The sequence below is a fragment of the Colletotrichum acutatum genome, assembly GCF_030867785.1.
Source record: "Colletotrichum acutatum strain CBS 112980 chromosome Unknown BDZ83scaffold_56, whole genome shotgun sequence".
NCBI lineage: Eukaryota > Fungi > Ascomycota > Sordariomycetes > Glomerellales > Glomerellaceae > Colletotrichum > Colletotrichum acutatum.
Genome location: NW_026849050.1, coordinates 125,296 through 143,404, shown reverse-complemented (window position 1 = coordinate 143,404; position 18,109 = coordinate 125,296). Strand labels below are relative to the sequence as shown.

The 18,109-nt window shown below is 49.6% G+C and overlaps 8 protein-coding genes across 8 annotated transcripts; 3 read left to right on the top strand and 5 right to left on the bottom strand.

The window, feature by feature from the left end:
* Positions 1–156: 156 nt before the first annotated feature.
* On the bottom strand, positions 157–1,918 carry BDZ83DRAFT_624164 (uncharacterized protein). The gene is made up of 6 exons (XM_060508429.1): positions 1,898–1,918; positions 1,722–1,825; positions 1,560–1,600; positions 812–1,500; positions 334–748; positions 157–283 (listed from the first exon to the last, which is right to left on the bottom strand). The coding sequence occupies exons 3-5, from the start codon at positions 1,560–1,562 to the stop codon at positions 541–543; spliced, it is 900 nt and encodes a 299-aa protein (XP_060364147.1). The 5' UTR covers positions 1,563–1,600; positions 1,722–1,825; positions 1,898–1,918; the 3' UTR covers positions 157–283; positions 334–540.
* On the bottom strand, positions 1,625–2,360 carry BDZ83DRAFT_652503 (uncharacterized protein; the record flags this gene model as incomplete). The annotated part of the gene is made up of 3 exons (XM_060510529.1): positions 1,625–1,666; positions 1,722–1,825; positions 1,898–2,360. 3 exons carry the CDS (start codon positions 2,358–2,360, stop codon positions 1,625–1,627), a joined length of 609 nt encoding a protein of 202 aa, XP_060364146.1.
* A 655-nt stretch (positions 2,361–3,015) lies between these two features.
* Positions 3,016–4,225, top strand: BDZ83DRAFT_752921 (isoflavone reductase family protein; the record flags this gene model as incomplete). Its single annotated transcript, XM_060514274.1, has 4 exons — positions 3,016–3,114; positions 3,194–3,478; positions 3,550–3,885; positions 3,956–4,225. The coding sequence occupies 4 exons, from the start codon at positions 3,016–3,018 to the stop codon at positions 4,223–4,225; spliced, it is 990 nt and encodes a 329-aa protein (XP_060364145.1).
* Positions 4,226–6,715: 2,490 nt separating this feature from the next.
* Positions 6,716–8,968, top strand: BDZ83DRAFT_652501 (uncharacterized protein; the record flags this gene model as incomplete). The annotated part of the gene is made up of 5 exons (XM_060510528.1): positions 6,716–7,728; positions 7,840–8,096; positions 8,150–8,541; positions 8,597–8,662; positions 8,708–8,968. 5 exons carry the CDS (start codon positions 6,716–6,718, stop codon positions 8,966–8,968), a joined length of 1,989 nt encoding a protein of 662 aa, XP_060364144.1.
* A 471-nt stretch (positions 8,969–9,439) lies between these two features.
* On the bottom strand, positions 9,440–10,141 carry BDZ83DRAFT_579324 (uncharacterized protein; the record flags this gene model as incomplete). The annotated part of the gene is made up of 3 exons (XM_060505226.1): positions 9,440–9,569; positions 9,638–9,789; positions 9,860–10,141. 3 exons carry the CDS (start codon positions 10,139–10,141, stop codon positions 9,440–9,442), a joined length of 564 nt encoding a protein of 187 aa, XP_060364143.1.
* Positions 10,142–11,452: 1,311 nt separating this feature from the next.
* On the bottom strand, positions 11,453–12,670 carry BDZ83DRAFT_624147 (complex I intermediate-associated protein 30). Its single transcript, XM_060508428.1, has 2 exons — positions 11,673–12,670; positions 11,453–11,617 (listed from the first exon to the last, which is right to left on the bottom strand). Exons 1-2 carry the CDS (start codon positions 12,215–12,217, stop codon positions 11,542–11,544), a joined length of 621 nt encoding a protein of 206 aa, XP_060364142.1. The 5' UTR covers positions 12,218–12,670; the 3' UTR covers positions 11,453–11,541.
* Positions 12,671–13,886: 1,216 nt separating this feature from the next.
* Positions 13,887–14,810, bottom strand: BDZ83DRAFT_558228 (uncharacterized protein; the record flags this gene model as incomplete). Its single annotated transcript, XM_060503536.1, has 1 exon — positions 13,887–14,810. A coding segment is annotated over one exon (924 nt), but the record flags the coding sequence as incomplete, so codon positions are not given.
* A 1,811-nt stretch (positions 14,811–16,621) lies between these two features.
* On the top strand, positions 16,622–18,085 carry BDZ83DRAFT_579307 (uncharacterized protein; the record flags this gene model as incomplete). Its single annotated transcript, XM_060505223.1, has 1 exon — positions 16,622–18,085. The coding sequence occupies one exon, from the start codon at positions 16,622–16,624 to the stop codon at positions 18,083–18,085; it is 1,464 nt and encodes a 487-aa protein (XP_060364140.1).
* Positions 18,086–18,109: the final 24 nt, after the last annotated feature.

Below are 18,109 nucleotides of genomic sequence, written 5' to 3'. Positions count from 1 at the left end.
CGGATACTCTTGGAAACTCACACCATATCAACATCTCCACCGAGCTTTGAGGTATCCAATATTCTTGTGACATAGTACTGCCATGTTTGTTTCTGCAGATGATGGTCAGTGGTGAGTTGTCCAAGTCACCATGTGTAGAGTGTGCAAAGCCGAGAGGCCAACACTGTAGCCGAAGCTGGAACGATTTGATCGGAATATCGGCGCAGCAGCCAGTTCCTGATTAATTCCCTCACGAAGTTTGTGCTCCACTGAAGCCTGGGCTCCAACTTCCAAGTTCCATTAAGTACTACGCTCAGCTTGCCGCCACTTTGGGCTGACACTAACTCCTGCAAGATGTCTCCAGCAAAGAATGGGGCATTTGACTCGTGGCAATATTTCCCGATCATCCGCGACAAAACAGTCCCGTGAGTCTTCCAAGTAGTGGTCAATGAAATGAATAACATCGATTGTAATTTGGGGCTTTCCAGCCTTTTCTGGCTTATTATATGGTATCACGCCGCGTTGATATTATTTCTTTCACCTTTCCTCATTCAACATTTGCTACGGACTTGCTCGTGAAGCGACATCGCATAGGAGCTTGGTTGTGGCATAGGCCTTGTAGTGGCGATGTCCTGAAAAGATATTCTCAAATAAGTTCATGACAGCCCTGATTGACTGAGTGTCATGTTGTGCTACTGGTGTATGCTTGTTGTAGGCGACATGGAGGAACAGGGAATCTAGATTCCATGCAACCAAAGGTAGCAAGTGCCTGGGCAGAGGAGAGTTAAGGTACCATTTACCGGCTTCAAAACGTCGATCAATGGTCACTTACGATCTCTGTAGACCACTCCTGTCAAGGCCATTGAAGACTGTTACCAACTTTCTAGTCGCGGATGCGCAACTTGAGACAACAAGGGGTGTCTGATTGCGGAAGGCTGCATTGTCAAAGAACGAAATATGTGAGAAAATTGACGAACGAATGGCATTTTCAACCTGGTGAAAAGTGCAGAAGATGGTAGATAGCCAGGGTACATGCTTCTTGTCGAGGTCTTTCGGTACCGAAAGTGGCTTGATGAGTGCCGGCAGATTATGTCTCCACAAAAGCAACTCCTCCAGAAGTTGACGGCTGATTCCAGCGTGCAACTCCTGTGACATTGACGAGGAAGCGGGTGAGTGCAATTTCTCGTATGCTTTACTCTGAATCTTAGCCAGAAGAAGCTGTTCTTTGAGGCAATTAAACGATGTGCCGTCTTGGAGATAGATAATTCCATGGCCATCATATGGTTCTTGGCTTGGAACATCTCGCACGATGTTTGAGGATAACAGCGGTGGCTTCCCGAGCCATAAGGAGAGGTTCTGATCAAGTATGTAAGCATGTGAGAGTAGACGATGATTTTGAATTGCCGTTTCGTCTGAGGTGGGGGATATTTTGTGGAACCCGACGAGAAACATCATCTGAGAGGCAACGCCTAGTACCATGGCTGATGTTGACAACCTTGACGTAGATGAAAGGAGAAAGGCCTTTTATTGTCAGTAATCAGCTAATAGACAAACAGGGATCTGGATCTGTGATGGCATACCATAAGCAGCAAGGCACCAATTGCAATCGAGTCTGGCGGCTCTAACATGAGTGATGGCAGCAGGTTTAGCGCGGTGTGCAGGCAGCGTTCCGAAGAGGCAATCCCTTCTATGTTATTGCATTGAATGGCGTAAGCGCACACAATGTTGACAGCGGCACAAACCTTTGGTGAAGGTGAGATACGTTTGTGATCATACTCGTGGAAGATTGCAATAATTTCGCCCAACTGGAACATGCCACATGCGCTAGTTGACTCTGAGATAAAACCTGTGATCTCTGATATTAGCTTCATGTAAATCCTAAAGGGAGACTTTGAGTGAGGCTCCGAAAGACACTTACTTTCAAGGCAAGCATGTCTTAAATTGCTCGGAACAGCCGTCGGTGGCAGCGACATCGTGAAGCGCGGCTTGCCAACTTGCTTCAACAACTCTTTGGATGCAGTGCTGAAGCTGTGGTCACCCAAAATAAGGTCGACGCATTTAGTGTTCAGGAATGAGAAGATCTGACAAGAACCTTCGCTTCTTGTGAGCTGGCTAACGAAAGAGTCATACAACTCACAAGTTGAGAGATTACCTTGATACGTAAAGTCAATGATCGACTCCGATTGATCCAGCATCACGCTCGTGCCTTGTCGCACGAGTTGATAAAGAACATCTGGACAAGAACCTTCAAAGCCACAAGTTCTACCGGGCCACAGAACCCTTGAACGACTATTTGTATGACGGTGTGATGGTGTCGTAGCCAAGGAAGCGACCGAGAGAACGCTTTCCAATTTGTTCTCGACCCGTTCTAATGACCGCATGAGATCATGGCGAGATCTGCGTAGGGGCACATGTCAGCGTCTATAATTGATTTGCCATCAGTCTCGGCCTAGCATACTTTCGGCTTGTGGGCGCTCGTTGTCTGGTATATGCATAATCGCATGCAAAACTCTTGGCTAAGCATTGCGAGCACCGTGGCACAGCCGCATCGCACTTGGTCTGAAAGATGAGATCCGATTAGTCGTCAAGAAGAACTTCATTTGATATGGGGCAAGCCTTCTACCTTCCGCTTTCGGCACGGCGTGCAAGCCCATCTAGACCTCTGAGTCATGGTAGGGTAGAGTCGTCTCGCTTGTTCAGAAGGTTTGAATTGACCAGAATGTGCTGACGCGGTGATAAGGAGTAGAAAATTGTCTTTGGCTGTGCGGTTCAACTCGTAAACACATTATGAGTGATTTCTGGCGATGACGGAGTTCAAGCGGATATTGGAGTCAAACTCCGCAACTAGAGAGTTGTTCCGGTACCCGGGGGCCCGCGCCACGGTAGTGGGGCCGTTGTTCCGATCCCCTAATCCCCGACACCACAACTAAGAACTTACAATGCTTGGAGAGAGCCAGATACTTAGTACAAAACCCCAGCCTGAGATCAATTTTCATGATATTTCGACATTGTTCTCAAATATTTACCAACGCTTCAATGTCTCTCAAAACTCACAAAATAGCAGTGTTCGGAGCTGTTGGGGAGTCTGGGGGTATTATTGTCAATGGCTTGCTCGAGTCAACATCTCCGTCTTTTGTGAGTTCACGAGTCTCAATTTGCATTCTTCTCTCGAGCGCATGCTCCCATAGGATTTGTTACTGACAAGCCTGCAAAGGAAGTCACCGCCTTGGCCCGGCCCTCGTCAATCTCAAAACCAGCGTATGAGGAACTGAGAAAGAGAGGTGTCAACTCTATTGTCGTCGACCTTGACAAGCCAGAGATCGAGATCGCCAACGCCTTGGGAGGATTTGAAATCGTAGTAGCCTCGGTCCACCCTGCCGGCGTAGGGTCTCAAGTAACACTGGCTCGAGCAGCCAAATTGGCGGGCGTCCAACGCTTTATTCCCAGCGCATTCGCAATGGCTGTCTCCCCAACCGCCAACTCTTCCGTCCAGAAGTCGGTATGTCAGAATTTCGCGAATTGGTGGGCTTTAAGATATTTATTATGTCGGTTCCTGACGTCCAACTGCAGAAGGAAGAGGTTTATGCGGAACTGAGAGCCATCGACCTACCGTTCACAATCATCGACGTCGGCTGGTGGTACCACGGATTTATCCCTCAACTGGCTTCCGGGCGGACTGACTATACCGTTGTGTTGCCTGAGCTCCTACGAAATCTAGTTCCTGGTGACGGAAACATGCCGACGCACGTTGTGGATTGTGCGGATATTGGAAAACTCATTCCTCGCATCATTGTGGACCCAAGAACCATCAACCAAAAGGTCATGGCCTCCTCAGCAACGATGTCTTTCAACGAGATGTTCGCCATAGCCGGAGAGCTTTCGAAGGAGAAGGTGGTGAAGAAAGAGGTAAGATGGTTCCACGAGGCAATCCCTTGCGCTTTGATAAACTCCCACTAACTACATCATTCTCGCCAAGATTTCCGCCCAGGGATTGCGGTTGATGATCACAGACTTTGAGGCACAACTACAAGAAAGCCCTCAAAATGCCCTTGCGGCAATTGGAAAGTTCTGTTTGGAGTACTATTATTCATCATTCATAGATGGAGACAACAGTCCGGAGGGCGTCAGTCGCTTAGGCTATCTTCTAGCCGCCGATCTTTACCCTGACTTCAAGCCGGCATCTTTCCAAGATTTCTTGTTGGAAGTGCTTGAGGGCGACGTTCGGATTCCGTATTCGGGGAGATAGGGGTTTCGGAGATATCAAGTGGCGGCACGGTAATCGAACTATCCAATTGATTTTCACTCGATTTAGGGCTTAGCCAAAAGTGGTCGCTTTTGGGGTTGCTGAGTGATGCCTTAGTTGAATAAGATGAGCGGAACAGCCTTGAGTTGTTACTAGTAGAACTTTCACGTACCCGGCAACTCGAGGCCAAATTCTCAAACCCATTGAGGGTTTACGAATGTGAGAGACATTACATCTTTGCACCGACAGATCTCGCAGAAGTTGATTTAATTCACATAATTGCCATCCTCTTTGTGAAACCAAGACTGTCTATTCAAGGTCCGATTGATATATTGTGCGACATTTCCATCTAACGCTACATGTCGTATTGAGGATGCCTCCCTCGCCAGAATCTATCATCACTTTAAGAAAGACTGAAGGATGTAAAGAGACGTGCATAGAGATTAAAAAGGGGATACAAGCTTCGAAAGACACTGACTGAATATAGCTGCAATAGTGTCGAAGCATTCGTGAATAGAGAAAAGGAATGCCTGAGCGGCAGACTCAGTCCTAGTCCCAGTTGACATCGCTGCAACGTCGCTCCAAGAATTACTGCACTGCTGGACGTGATATGCTAAGGATTATGACGACAACGAAAGACCAACGAAGTATTGATGCCGGAAACGATAATGTATGGGGGTGAATGGCTGCTACAGTAAGGCCTGGTGTAGGTAAGAAGGAATGGAGGAGACGCAATATTCTACATGACGGTTTTGGACTTCCTAGCGTGGCCTTCAGAGACAGCTTGTATCCCATCAGGTTTTATGCGTTGTTGTTGTTGTTGTTGACGCAAGCTACTACAAGGGCTTGCAGGCATAGCTGAGTTTTGTGAATTTGCCATCGCATCGATTACGTACATGAGTTAGGTCATCGCGAGTTATGGAATCGAAGGTATCTGTAGAGAGATATCCCAACTGTAGCTACAATTGACCTCAAGCAACAAGTGTAGTGACTCGTCTCAACAGTTTTCGTGAAATCTATACCTTGCTTTCTCAATGTCGTCTCTTGAATCAAGCAAACGCATAATCGAGTTTTTCTCATCATGACTTTGCAAAAGGTGGATTCTTTCTGAATTTGTCTGAGTTGATTTAAGTCATGGGCCTTTTCTAAACGAATCATCGGTGACTGGTTCCCCACCGCTGCGTATTTGCACATCGACCAGTGTGACAACTTTGAATGTCTGACGGGACAGTACAACGCCAGCAATCTCACCATTGCTTCTTAAGATGAGGCGGTCTTGCACATTATTCCGGTCGTTGAGGTGCCTTGCCACAACATAACTGTGTGTCTTGCTGGGGTTTTCCCTGTAAATTTCAGTTTAGTCGGAAGAATCATAGAACAAAATTATTCACAAAACGGGGCGCAAACATACTGTCTTTCGTAGACTGAAGAGCAAGGCATGATTGGAGCTGTTGGAGTAAGTCGTGATACCCCCTCTGGTGGTAACTTGAGGATTTGTGGTCGGTGCTTGAGGAGCTTCCGATAACCATGGGGAAATTCAAATTGCATCCGGAGAGATATAGGCATGACATCAGACATAATATAAATATTCGGAAGCATCACAATAATCTTGTTTCGGTCAGCAGCATGATTTTCAGACTCAAACGCGCGAGATATTATCTCTCAATTTAATGCATTTTGACTGACAGTCAGTTGAATAAATTCACACAAAGTCTTCGACTGAATTTCGATTTCGTGAGATCCAAACTGACTGAACACAACTGACCAACCAATCGGGCTCTCATGCGTCCTTGCAGCAAGTCTGCATGGCCCCCTGGTCCGTGATAACAGTGTAAATAAGTACGTATGAGCCTCAACAGCGAACAAACTCCATGTGGCTCCAAGTACTCCGCGGTGATGACCCAAGAAACACTCCCGTGGGCTTGAACGAATATTGAGATCCGTGTGAAACATAGAAACCTCAGTCAGACTTCTCACTAAGTACCTTGCAGGCAACCACTGACCTGCTTCGCCGTGCTGAGCTACTCACCGAAAACGCCTTGCCAGGCTGTGTGATTCAGGCAACCAGGCTCATTGGTTGACTCCGGCCCAATCAGATGTGTTCATACCAAGTCGACCGTACTGAGATTGTGCTGGCCAATGAGACCATCGGCGCTAACGCTGTGCTACGGCCTGTCTCACATTTGGCTGCAAGTTCCTGGTTTTCCTCGTTGGGTTGCAGCAAATTGTAACTGAATTTCAAACTTTTGAAAATGAAAATGGCCCAATCTCAGCCCTTGCTACCTCACCCTTGTCGTAGCCATTATCTTGAATGGCACGTGTCGTCGTGTTTTCGGATCTTGCGATCGGTTCGGGCTCCCCATTTCTTTCCACCATCTGTCTTCCTTGACAACTCGACACGGGCATCACAGCATCGTTTCTTAGCTCAGTCAGAACTGAAGCACCAGCCCCTGCTCATTGTTCTAGCTCCTGTTGGCATGTTGGTTCGCAATAATGAACGACGAAAACGAGGCAGCAGTTGAGGGTGTCACTTCAACTAAGAGCCCTCAAGAACATACTATATATCGCGGTAAATCAGTTGTATTTCACTCAAAACTAGGACTTCGCCGACAAAAGACTCACGTCGACGACAATCATTCAGTGGGGACTATTTCAACTTCATATTCCAAGGCCCATTCTGCTACCTTTTCGGCTCCTCACTTTGACTTCCACATGCATTCTCCATCGGCGACGACTCCAACCACATCTCGACCTCAAAGCCCCACAAGGCTGACCTCTGCACCGGGCCAAGCCATGGAGCTTGGTCTTGTTGGTATCGGAGAGCATGTCAACGCATTGCCCTTAGGCAAGTTCATCGCAGATTTGCCGATTCTCTCTCGAGATCCCCGCCTACCAGAATCTCGCCTCCCCCCTGACGGAGCTAGTACTCCGACTGGGATCTACAACGCGGCTGAGTCACCGATTAGTTCTCGAGAGTCCGACTCTGGTTCCGATATCTGTCGCTCTGATCTTGATCTAGAGAATGCTGCCAACATTGCTTTATCCCGTTCTCTTGGGGTGTGTCTTAACCGGCTCAGTCACCCTGTTCGTGTCATCGAGGCGTTCTCCAAGTTTAAAGATCAGTGCGTCGAGATCCTGCAGGAAGAGGAAGCGTTTTCGACTATTGATTGGGATGACGACGGCTTTTCCTGCTACGATGTGGAAGAAGGAGATGCTAGCAACGGCAGCTCAGCATCGGATGAGACCTCAAATCGAGCTCAGCAATCAGAGTCGAGAACAAAGAAGCGACCGGCTGAAGAACAAGGCGGAGATGATGGCCACGACGAGATGGACGAGAATGCTGGTCAAGATCAGGGCCCAACAAGAAGAGGACGCAGCAAGAGACGAAAGATCGGGCGTCCAGGGGGTTTTAGCTGCCCCTTTAGAAAACGTAACCCCTGGAGATTCAATGCTCGGGATTTCGATGCCTGTGCCAACAAGTCCTACAAGCATATGACGGAATTGAAGTAAGTTCCAATGTTCTTGCCATCCCTACTCTCATAGCTGATGTGGGACATCGGATACTTTCTCCCACGCTACTGTCTTTGACCAAGACCTGACTCGGCGCAATTACATAGGAGACATATTAGCGCGGAGCATGGGAACCAGTCTTGTACTTACTGTGGGCAACCACGAGCGGCTGGAGACCACCCGCCTGAAGTTTGCCTTCGCAACCGACAGTTGAATCCCAATTCCGACCCAAGAGACCCCGAAGATGGCGTGGACAATCTCAAAGATGAGTCTCTCAGAAGCCGGGCTGCCGGCTGCAAAATCCAAACTTGGGGACAATTGTGGAATCTGCTTTTCCCCGATGATGAAGAGATACCTTCACAAAGTATGTGGTACCGGCATTGTTACGTAGAAAGCTGCTAACAATGATTACCATAGCCTTTGATCCTGTGATAGAACACCACGACATAGCCGCGGAGGGATGTGAGAAATTTGTCCTGAAGACTGCCGAAGACATCTTCGATTTCGTACCACAAAGTTCTGGTCTCTCAGTACCGGCCCTTCAGGAGATCCTGCACAAAAGCATAAAAGTTCTTCTCCGAGGCTCCAAGTATGCTGACTATGGGCGTTATAAGATGGTGGGAAGCAACGATATGATCCAGATCTCAACACCCACGAAGGGCAAGTCTGTTGTTCCGGTTGTGCACAATCAAGTTGACAACGTATTCGATGATGGCGAGTCGCCAGGTGTGATTGTCACACCGCAAGCTTCGCCACAGGACGCAGGTGTGATATCCAAAAGTACATCAACGGGTTTGAAGTCTGCTTCAGTAAGTCCTTCCACCGCCTTCGTGAAAAGTTTTTCATATTCACACTTCAACGAAGATCATACGTGAACGACCGATTGCACCTAAAGTGGAGCGAGTCCCTACTTCAAATGTTCCTCAGAAGGTTAGTTTCCGCTGAACTTCATTCCATATTAACTAACATGTCCAGACTTGTCTAGCACCTGGTGCGTTCATACAAAATGGGTCTCCCATCTCCACTGGAGGTCCTCAAACCCTCATTCTCCCGGATCTACCTACTGGAGATGCCATGAATTGGCTAGACGCGGACTTGCAAAATTGGGATGAGGGTTACGGGGACGATTTCGTGGATATGGGAGTAATCAACGCCGAAGATCTCTGGACGTCATCTATGGTCCCAGATTCGATGTCGAATTTCCCGCCATTTGACGGTCCTGGAAATGGTAGCTAGGCTTGGTCATCACTTCATGTTTCGTTCTTTGAGTAAGTCAGTAAGTCGCACTTAATTGTTTCATTAAGATGCTTTTATATTTACCTTCATTACGGGCTGTTCATCAATCCTTCCAGCTCTAGTCGTATCAACAGCTTTAATGCTTCCCGGTCCTAATCCTAGTGGCACGTCTGCTAGGGTTGTACAATAGGCATAGGAAGGGCTTTAGGGAAGATATGCACCAGCAGACATCTGTTTCCGCGAGAATTGTCAGATCGAATATATGTATTCCATTAGGCTAGATCCCCGAGGCTCGAGAGTGACTGTAGATGGTAGTTTGACTTGAAGGATTGCATGTAGGCCATTAAGGAAGAGACGGATAGACAATGCCCTAGCAGAATCCTCAGCGGATCCATAGCCTAGCACATCAACTACAGCTCTCCCGTTCTCTCTTCTTCCCTCTTTCAAGCCAACACCGCATGTCAAAGTCGTTTACGAACTGGGCTTACGAATATGCACATTAAGGTTGCCGTTGCCCCACGCAAACTCTTCGCCCTGGACTGTGTTGTCCGCACGAGTGCAGCTGTCCATAATAAGACCGCCGGCACGGGCAACGTCGTTACTGTGGCAAATGTATCAGCATTTTGTATTTCATGTCTCATAACTACGAGATCAGGGGCCAGTTCTTACCAAGCCGAAGAAGTAGAGGCCGCGTTAGTGCCTCCCTTGACACCAGTGATTTGAGCATTTCCAAGGAGACAGAAGACAGAGACAGTTGAAACAACGCATGCCTGGCTGCCCTTACGGGCAAGGTCGTTGATGCAAGCAACCGCGTCAGGGACCTGGTTTGAAAATATGTCAGCGGTCTCGATCCTATCAAGCCAGGGTGCTGCAAGAGAGAAAGGGACATACGGAGGCTTCAGTACCGGCAACAATGTTGCATTTGACGCGCTTCTGGAGAAGGCTGTCGGTTGAAGTGGTGCCGTCAGAATCGGTGGCGTTGACAGATATTCTCCAAGCCTCGACAGCCTCGCTGGGAGTCAAGTTGTCTCCTTCGGGGTTGGCAATAATGCCATCGACCCACTTGGCGAAGGAGAAGACTTCCACCGTATCGGGCTGGGTCGCAGTGGGGACGGCTCCAATGAAGGGAGCCACGGCCAGGACAGCCAGGGTAGAGGGGGCGACGTTGACCATCTTGAAGAATTGAGCGGGCTCTGGACTTGAGTCTTGAGAAGAGTTCCGGTGCTGAAGATTATAAACAAGAAAAGTTGGGAATCATTGGGGTCTTTCATAGATCATTGTGATAGCAGGCAGACTTCTCTTTGATGAAGCTCTTCTTTTGGGACAAGCCTCGGGACGGGTCTCGGGAGTGCTGCATGCTTCACCAAAGTCCTTTTCAAAAGCCTCAACCGATATGTATTCTCCACAAGCTCGAAGTAAGGTTACATGTAAGCTCACTAAAAACAGGGGTCTCGGTCATGTCGGCTCAGCCTTGTAGATGAATCAGCCAACTTAGTCTCATGATGGCCCACCTCAGCATTTTTCGATCATTCAAACGAGGATCACTGGGCTTTCAGACTCCAAGGGCTCTGTGCAAGCTCCCCCACTAAAAGAAGGAGGCGTGGTGACTTCAGAACCCAGTGTGCTTCTTCGGATGTATGCAAGACCTGGATTCACGTCTGCTGAAGTTGTATCATGTCATCATGGAATTGTTACTCTGCGGATATGCCAAGAAGCTCAAAGGGCTGTAAGCCGCATCAGCAAGTATCTTCAGGATATTCTCCTAGCTTCTTGAAAGCCCGAAAGTTAGTGTCTATCCTGTTGAGAGCGTAGTCTGAGTGAACGATATTGTATGTCAAATGCCGTAGAGAAAAATAGGAAGGTCGCGTAAAGACATCCAGCAAGGCAGAAGCTTGAGTCCACTTAGCTTTCGGGAATACTAACCGAGAAAGATCAAGATGCGGTCGGCGAACTGTCATATGCAGGGAAAGCGGGCCTGGTAATATGGAACTTAGAGGAACGACCCATCTATGACAATCAATATCAGGAACCAAAGTCCCTATTCAAAAGCGAGACGATGTGACCTCCAGTAATTGAATGGTAAGCATGCTAACTTTGCGGATACATGGCCGGCTTGGTCGGTGCTCTCCAGCGGGCCGCAAGACTGGGTCTCATTGGAAAATGGAGCAATGGGCGGTCGGGCGGCCGCCTCCACTACCTCAACGATGTCTTATCCAGTTTACGAAGTGATGCTGACACTTTTCGTTGTCGCGATACGAAGCAATATGGGGCCATTGCGAAGAACATTAGAAAGGAGGCTGCCTAGGTCTTCACACAGAGGAAAGCACCGAGCTGTGGAGCGCGACTGCGTTGACTAGGTGCTTGATGCAGCTTATATCGAGACATCAGACGACGTGAGAGGGCGGGGCCGAAAAGGTCGTTTTCAGGCGGTGTAACCGATGAAATGGGACTTTCGAGAACCAGTGCCAAGGCGATTGAGTCTAGACTTGAAAATTTCTACTTCCTAGAGGAGTCGCGGCAAAGTCTGCCGAATTGGCTATTGATGGTACTGACTGCCGGTGATGAAATATGATCTACGTGCTACCCTCCTTCGAAGCAATCGCAGACTTGATGTGCAGCTCAAAATCGCCATCCTGCTCGGCAAAGAAGCTATGACAATGTTAGCCCCTACCCACAAATTCTCAAATAAACAGACCTCACTAACCTTCGAATCATGAAATTGACCCTCTTAATGCTTGTCAAATCAAGCGGCGCAGTATCATTCTGAACCCGTCCGCGGAAAGTAGGCACAAACGCGCTCAATGGCATCACCACCTTCTCAACCGCGCCGTCCGTGTGATTGACTGCCGGAATCTGGAAATCAAACTCCCAGCTCACGCCAGACTGCTCCACCCCATTCACGGGCGGCGGCACCGTATCCTTCAGATTGAACGTGTACTTTTTCCCATCCGTAAACGGGATCTCGAGGGTGATGGTGTCGTACGCTGAGATGTCGAGACTCGGCCAGTCGTCCACGGTCCGCTGTGACGCGAAGCCCGCGCCGCCGAGCGTCGCGTAGTCGAGGTTGCCGTGGAAGTTTGCAATCGACTGCGCGAAGTGGTTGCCAGCGGCGCCAGCTTCGATGATGTCGAGAGTGGAATGACTCGCGCCGTTGCGGACCGTGTCGTCGGAGGCGATCCACTGGCTCTTGTCCCAGGGCGTGAAGAGAGCTGCGGAAGCTAGGGCGCGGAAGGCGACGGGGATGTGCATGGTTGCTGGCGCGCGGGCGAATGAGTGAGGTGGTGATCGATGAGCTGCCTTGAGTGTGAGAAAACGAATGACGAGGTTGGATCAGCAGCGGAAATGCGGGATGGTGCGCGAAGACCGGATGGCTGGGCACATCGCTTATTTAACGCTGGATCATCGTCATTGTCCGTGTCCGCTTGTCATGTTTATTAAACTTTTGTTGCCAAGATTCTCGCTCCTTTCTAGGCTTCATTAAGTGATACTCGGGGCAATCATGGGCTCCGAAGCAGTCCATCGTGGGTTCATTTACATGGTAAACTCTATTCTCGCGTTGTCAAATCCCAGGCTGGCGGTTCGCTCGATTTGTGGAGAGTACTCAACACCGAAATGTCATGGATCTGGGATCTTCGCTTTCGTAACTTTTGTCCACAGAAGACGAACACAGCCGCCAAGCGCGCCGGTAGTGCCGAGGAAAACTGGGCATGTCGATTGAGCCCCCTTTGAAACCCCTAATAATGGCGCGTCTAAGACATTCGCTCGTCGATTGATTCAACCCTGGCCAGTGATATCAGAGGCATTCCTCGGGAGGTGGAATAATGTTGGCGAGCAGGAAATTGATGACATGCAGAAACCAGAGCAAGTTTCTTGCCAGTGAATGCCAAGAAGCGTGTTCGTCAACATCTTGGCTCTTGACTGGTCATGCAACTTTCATCAGTCACAAATGGCCAGGGGAGTATCAATGGTTATAACATGGTGGTATGCTTTTTGCTGTTGTTTTCCTATCGTACAATACCCAGGCTTTCAACTCGAACCGTCCAACCCCCGGATCCTACTGAATCGGCTTGAATGAAAGAAAGTCGTTTCTCGTATCAAGTCGTCATGAAAGTCAGAGCCTTCAGCTCATTCCACAGAAAACACAAAACTTTTGATTGTCCCGAACCTAACAAAACAAAACCTCAAAACTGTTTCGCACACCTCAGGTTAGTACTCATCTTTGGAGCCTTTACAAGGAAAAGTCTCAGATGAGAATCGAGGTTGGCGAGATCTTCACCAGCGACCGGACGTGTTGAGACTGGATCACTCTTCAAGAGTTATCCTGGGTCTTATGGACGCGGCGTTCTTTACGGCCGCGATTCTTGGCACGGCCGCCGCCACGACCTTGAGTGTGACCTTGAGCGTGACCCTGGGCAGGGTGATGAACCTGGTCTTGAGCTTAACCCTGAGCATGAACATGTCCGCGGTTCTTGCTACGATCGCCGCCACGACTCTGGGCCTGACCCTGAACGTGAACATCAGTGCGGTTTTGAGTGTTGTCTTGAGCGTGATCATGAGCAGCGCCATTGCCTCCACCACCACCACGACGGCTGCCGCGACCGCAATGAGTCTGGCCTCGTCCGCCGCCGTGAGCTCGGCCAAGACCGCCGACATGGTCGTGAGTGTTCCCGAGAGTAGCATCAGCGATACCGCCATCACGCTGGGTCTGGGCACGCTTAGGCTGACGAATGCCAGCCTTATGGTTCCGTTGACCCTCGACCAGGTTGTTGCGATCACGACCTCCTCCGCCCTTGCCAACTCCAGCATGGGTAGTCTTGTTCTTGGCCTGCTTCTTGGAAGAAGCACGCTTGCCGAGGTTACTCTTGCCAGTGACCGGGTGAACCTTGGCGCCGGGAATGAAGGTACGGTACTGAGTGGTGCTCTTGCGCTGGACCTGCTCGACAATGGCGCGAAGACGGGCGAGGCGGGTACGGTTGTCCTCCTGCTTCTCAACAAAGGGGAACAGCTTAATACGGTCCGCAATCGAGCACATGTTGTCGACACGGCCGTTTCTGATGTCCTTCTGTTGCTTGGTCGAGTTCTCGAAGACGAGCTGATCAGTGATGAAAAGCTTCTTGGCGTGGTCGAATCTCACGTACTCGCGGCCGATGATGATCTCCGACTCCGAATCCCAGACAATGTGGCGAGAGACGTTCCACTCCTCAATGAACTTGGGGCTCATGATGTTCCAGAAATGCTGGATGAGGGACGGGGTGTTTCTGGTGAACCAGTAGAAGCTCTCCGAGATCGCATCTCTGATGAGGTGCTCATCGTCGTGGCCGGTAGAGAAGAGGTCGAAGGCGGCCATGTAGTCGAGCATGAAGTCGACGTGGTACATCATGTTCCAGTCAGAATCCTCGTACTTGAGGGTGTTCCAGTTCTCCTTGGTACGGGCTAGTAAGGTCATGAACATGTGTCTGACAATGCAGAGAAGCGAGCGGTGAAGGAAACGATCGCAGAGAATGCAAATCTGGGCCATCGTCTTGAGCTTGATTTTAGGGATCTCCAGATGCGCTCGCTTGAATGCCTCGGGGTCGTTCGCGTTGATGAGATCATCAAACAGAGAGAAGGGGACGACCTTGCTACCGAAAGACTTTATCTCAAAGTACCAGCCGTGGGTGAGTTGAAGGTAGAACTTGAGAGCCTTGGGCTCAATGTCATCGTCATCGAGAAAGATCTCCTGGGTGTAGGACTCCTTGAAGAAGCCGAGGAGACAGGCATCGAAGTACAAGGATACCGCGGTGATGACTTCACGGAAGACAACGAAGATGGTGTCGCCACAGTAGATGTGAACGAACTCATCCTCGCAGCTATCACAGGTATGTCAGATCAGGCTCAGGCATGGGGTCGAGCCAACTTACATGTCAAGGATCTTCTTGCTGTCACCGGCAGCAACAGCCTTCTTGTTGTGATTCTCGATCATCGGGCGCGAGGTAATGCGGTAGTCGATGACCTTCTCCATTTTGAGCGATGATTCGAGCGGTTAAGCTTCGATGTAGTATGAAATAGGCAAGTTGGGTATGTAGATAGATGGCAACGACGGCGCGGATCGGCTGTAGAGATCCGAATCCGCAGTAGATGATGCTGAGGGGAGGAAGCAGGGGGAAGATTGTGTTGGAACGGGTTGTTTCGTGGGATTTCCCTCTACCCTGAGTTGTTGTTTGTGGGAGAGGAAAAGAAGAAGGTGGATGTTGACAAAAGAAGAGCGTGTTCCTTCCTTACAGTGCCGTGTTTAAAGGCAACAAGCGAGGTAGGCAAGGTCGAAAGCCCTAGAAAGGAAAATAGGTCCAAAAGGAGCGTCAAGGGCGTGGATAAGTGAATTTTTTTGATCTTTCTCCTGTCCAAGGCACAAGGCGTGAGAGGTGTGAAGTCACAATTGCCCATGGACAGTGGTCGGATACGGTGCCGTAGCCTTCCGAGTTGGCCCCATTTGTCGCCGAAGTGACCTCCGGTAGGCTCCGGATACTCTCAGGAACCGGCTTTGTGTAGCCTCGGTTGAAAAGGACAAGGCGACTGGTTGGTCATTATTGACTCATTCTCGAGCCCTGGGTCGAACAAAATATTGCAACACTTACAAGAGAAGGAGCATAGGTAACTTCAATAAGCTGCTCTTTCACCTGCCCCTTGGGTTGCTGCCTCTCTCGTAGCACTCTTGGGTCTTGGGAGCTGGAAATGTTGAAAATTGCCCAATGTTAAACTCAGGAGGCGTAGTAATGGCAGGTCGCATCAGACTTTTTCTAGGAATCAAATGACTAAGTTCGCATAGCTCTACCCGATTAAAAGGTCAAATAAGTTCCAGTTGAACAGACTAAAGGAAGACTGCTTTGCTTGTTATTGGTCCGAAGTACTCTCCATCCCCCGAGACCCTTGGACGAGAGATGACGAATCTTCATCTCATGCAGGAAGGGAATTTAGACAAATCTTTAGGGCTTCATTGAGCTTCGGAAAATCATGTCATTTGTCCTTCCTTTATCGAGACTTGTCCTATGAGAGCAGCCCCAGACTGAGGTGGAATCATAAAGTTGCTTGGGGTACGTACCTGAAGGAAGCCAACTCCACAGTGTGTACGTCCCGATAAATCACACAGTGAGGGGAGCACGACCCCTCCACTTCCTCCCCCGTGCTTGCCTCGATGAACTGGAAGAACAATCTGGATGCAGCCTGTTTGTGCATGTCAATCCTCCCAACTAATGATGTCGCAATCGCCCAATGGTAGACGATATCTCCTTCTTGATACTACTTTGCGTCAGTCCTTTAGACGCCAGGTGCATCGGTGTACTAGCTATTGAGTCAGCTGCTTCCGATTGAGTCACCCAAGTCCAAGCACCGTCATCTGTCATCGCCCGAGTTACTTTCTGAAGCATATACACCCTCAGTCGGCATCGAACAACTCCCCTCAAAATTCATACCGAGTACTTTATAGGACAATTCAACGATCCCGCGAGCCTATTTTGGTTGTGTTTCTATATCACTCCTCGCGCCGGTTGCCCAAAGTTCGTCTGCAAACAACAACGTTAACCCAGGTATTAATATCTCACATTTCGCCATGGATGGATGCTAAGTAGCACAAACTAGATCGACCTTCCTCTGGCCACCCGGCCTACCATTCCCGCAATGGGAGGCTCTGCCTTCGCATCTGGGGATAACCCTCTAGACACACCACGAATGCCCGCCACAGTGTACGAACGAGCCAAGGCCGGATGTTTCGCTGCATTGCGGGAGCTGTACCTCTGTGTGGCTAGCCCTATTGAAGGACCCGAGAAGCAAGACTATGGAGACATCGATATCCTAGTCGCCTGGGAGAGAGCACCTTTCGTCGGGAAGTGCGGTGGGAAGACAGCACCGATGTCAACTCCTAGAAGACAAGAAGAACGGGAAGAGGGCGAAGCGTGGTTCGAGATGGCCAACGACTGTGGCGAGGGACAAGAAAGAACACCCAGTCATTCTATCATGTCCATGTACGAGGCACGCAAGGCCATTTTTGCCGCCCTTGATGCCAAACGCGCAATCTACAGTCCCGCGGGCGACAACTATGCCATCCCATGGCCGGTGACGGATACGGAGATGGATACAGATGAACCGAAGCGGTTTATCCAAGTTGACTTGACCATCTGCAGTTCACTCCAACAACTGCAATGGATTCTTTTCAAGCACGCCCACGGCGATCTTTGGAGCATCATGCAGACCATTATCCAGCCACGCGGATTGACTGTGGACGACTACTCCATGTCACTCCGGAACAACGACATTGAAAGATACGAGAGATACAGCAAAAAGTGGCCCAAAGTACATGTCTCGAGGGACCCTGCCGAGGTACTCGTCTTCCTGGGCCTTGATGTTGAAAGGTTCTCGGAGCCCTTTGCGACTCGAGACGAGATGTACGAATACATTGCATCCTGTCGGTTCTTTTGCATCGAGACCAATTACGGCCGACACAACAATCCCGACCCAACGAACCCGGAAATGATCATGGAGCCCAAGGGGTCGGAGGACAAGGACAAGGACAAGATGGGTACCGACGCCGCTGGAGAGCCCGCCACGAAGAAGCTCAAGAGTAAGAATAAACAGCGCTTGCTCAAGCGGCCCGCCTTCCGCCAATATTTTGACGAGTTTCTTCCACGCTGCCGAGCAGAAGGACGGTACGCAGGACGACCGGATCTATATTACTGGGACGTTCACCAACAAGCTTTTGCGATTTGGGGTAATTTTCAACCTATGATGTCGCGCCAATGCGTGCACCTCATACTGAGCCTCGGGGAGGACAGGGTTCGAGCCAAGATCAAGGAAGTCTGCCAAAGATTGGTCCCCGGCACCGATGCTAAGAACAACCAATACCGTGGCTTGCTGAACAAGGCCTTTAAGAAGATCATCATTGACGGAGACTTAATGTATGGTGTAGTACTAGAGGAGAACGAGGAGTTCAGGGACGGCATGGGTCAGATGATTAAGGACCAGCCCGAGAAGTTCATCCTCAAGCATCACGAAGAAGTTGGAAAGGCTGCTGTAGCTGAACATGAGCGGAACTTTGAGGAGCATAAACGGTTGAAGGAGGAGCAGAAGACCAGCAGCATTCTCTGACGTTAGGTATGGATATGGTTGTGT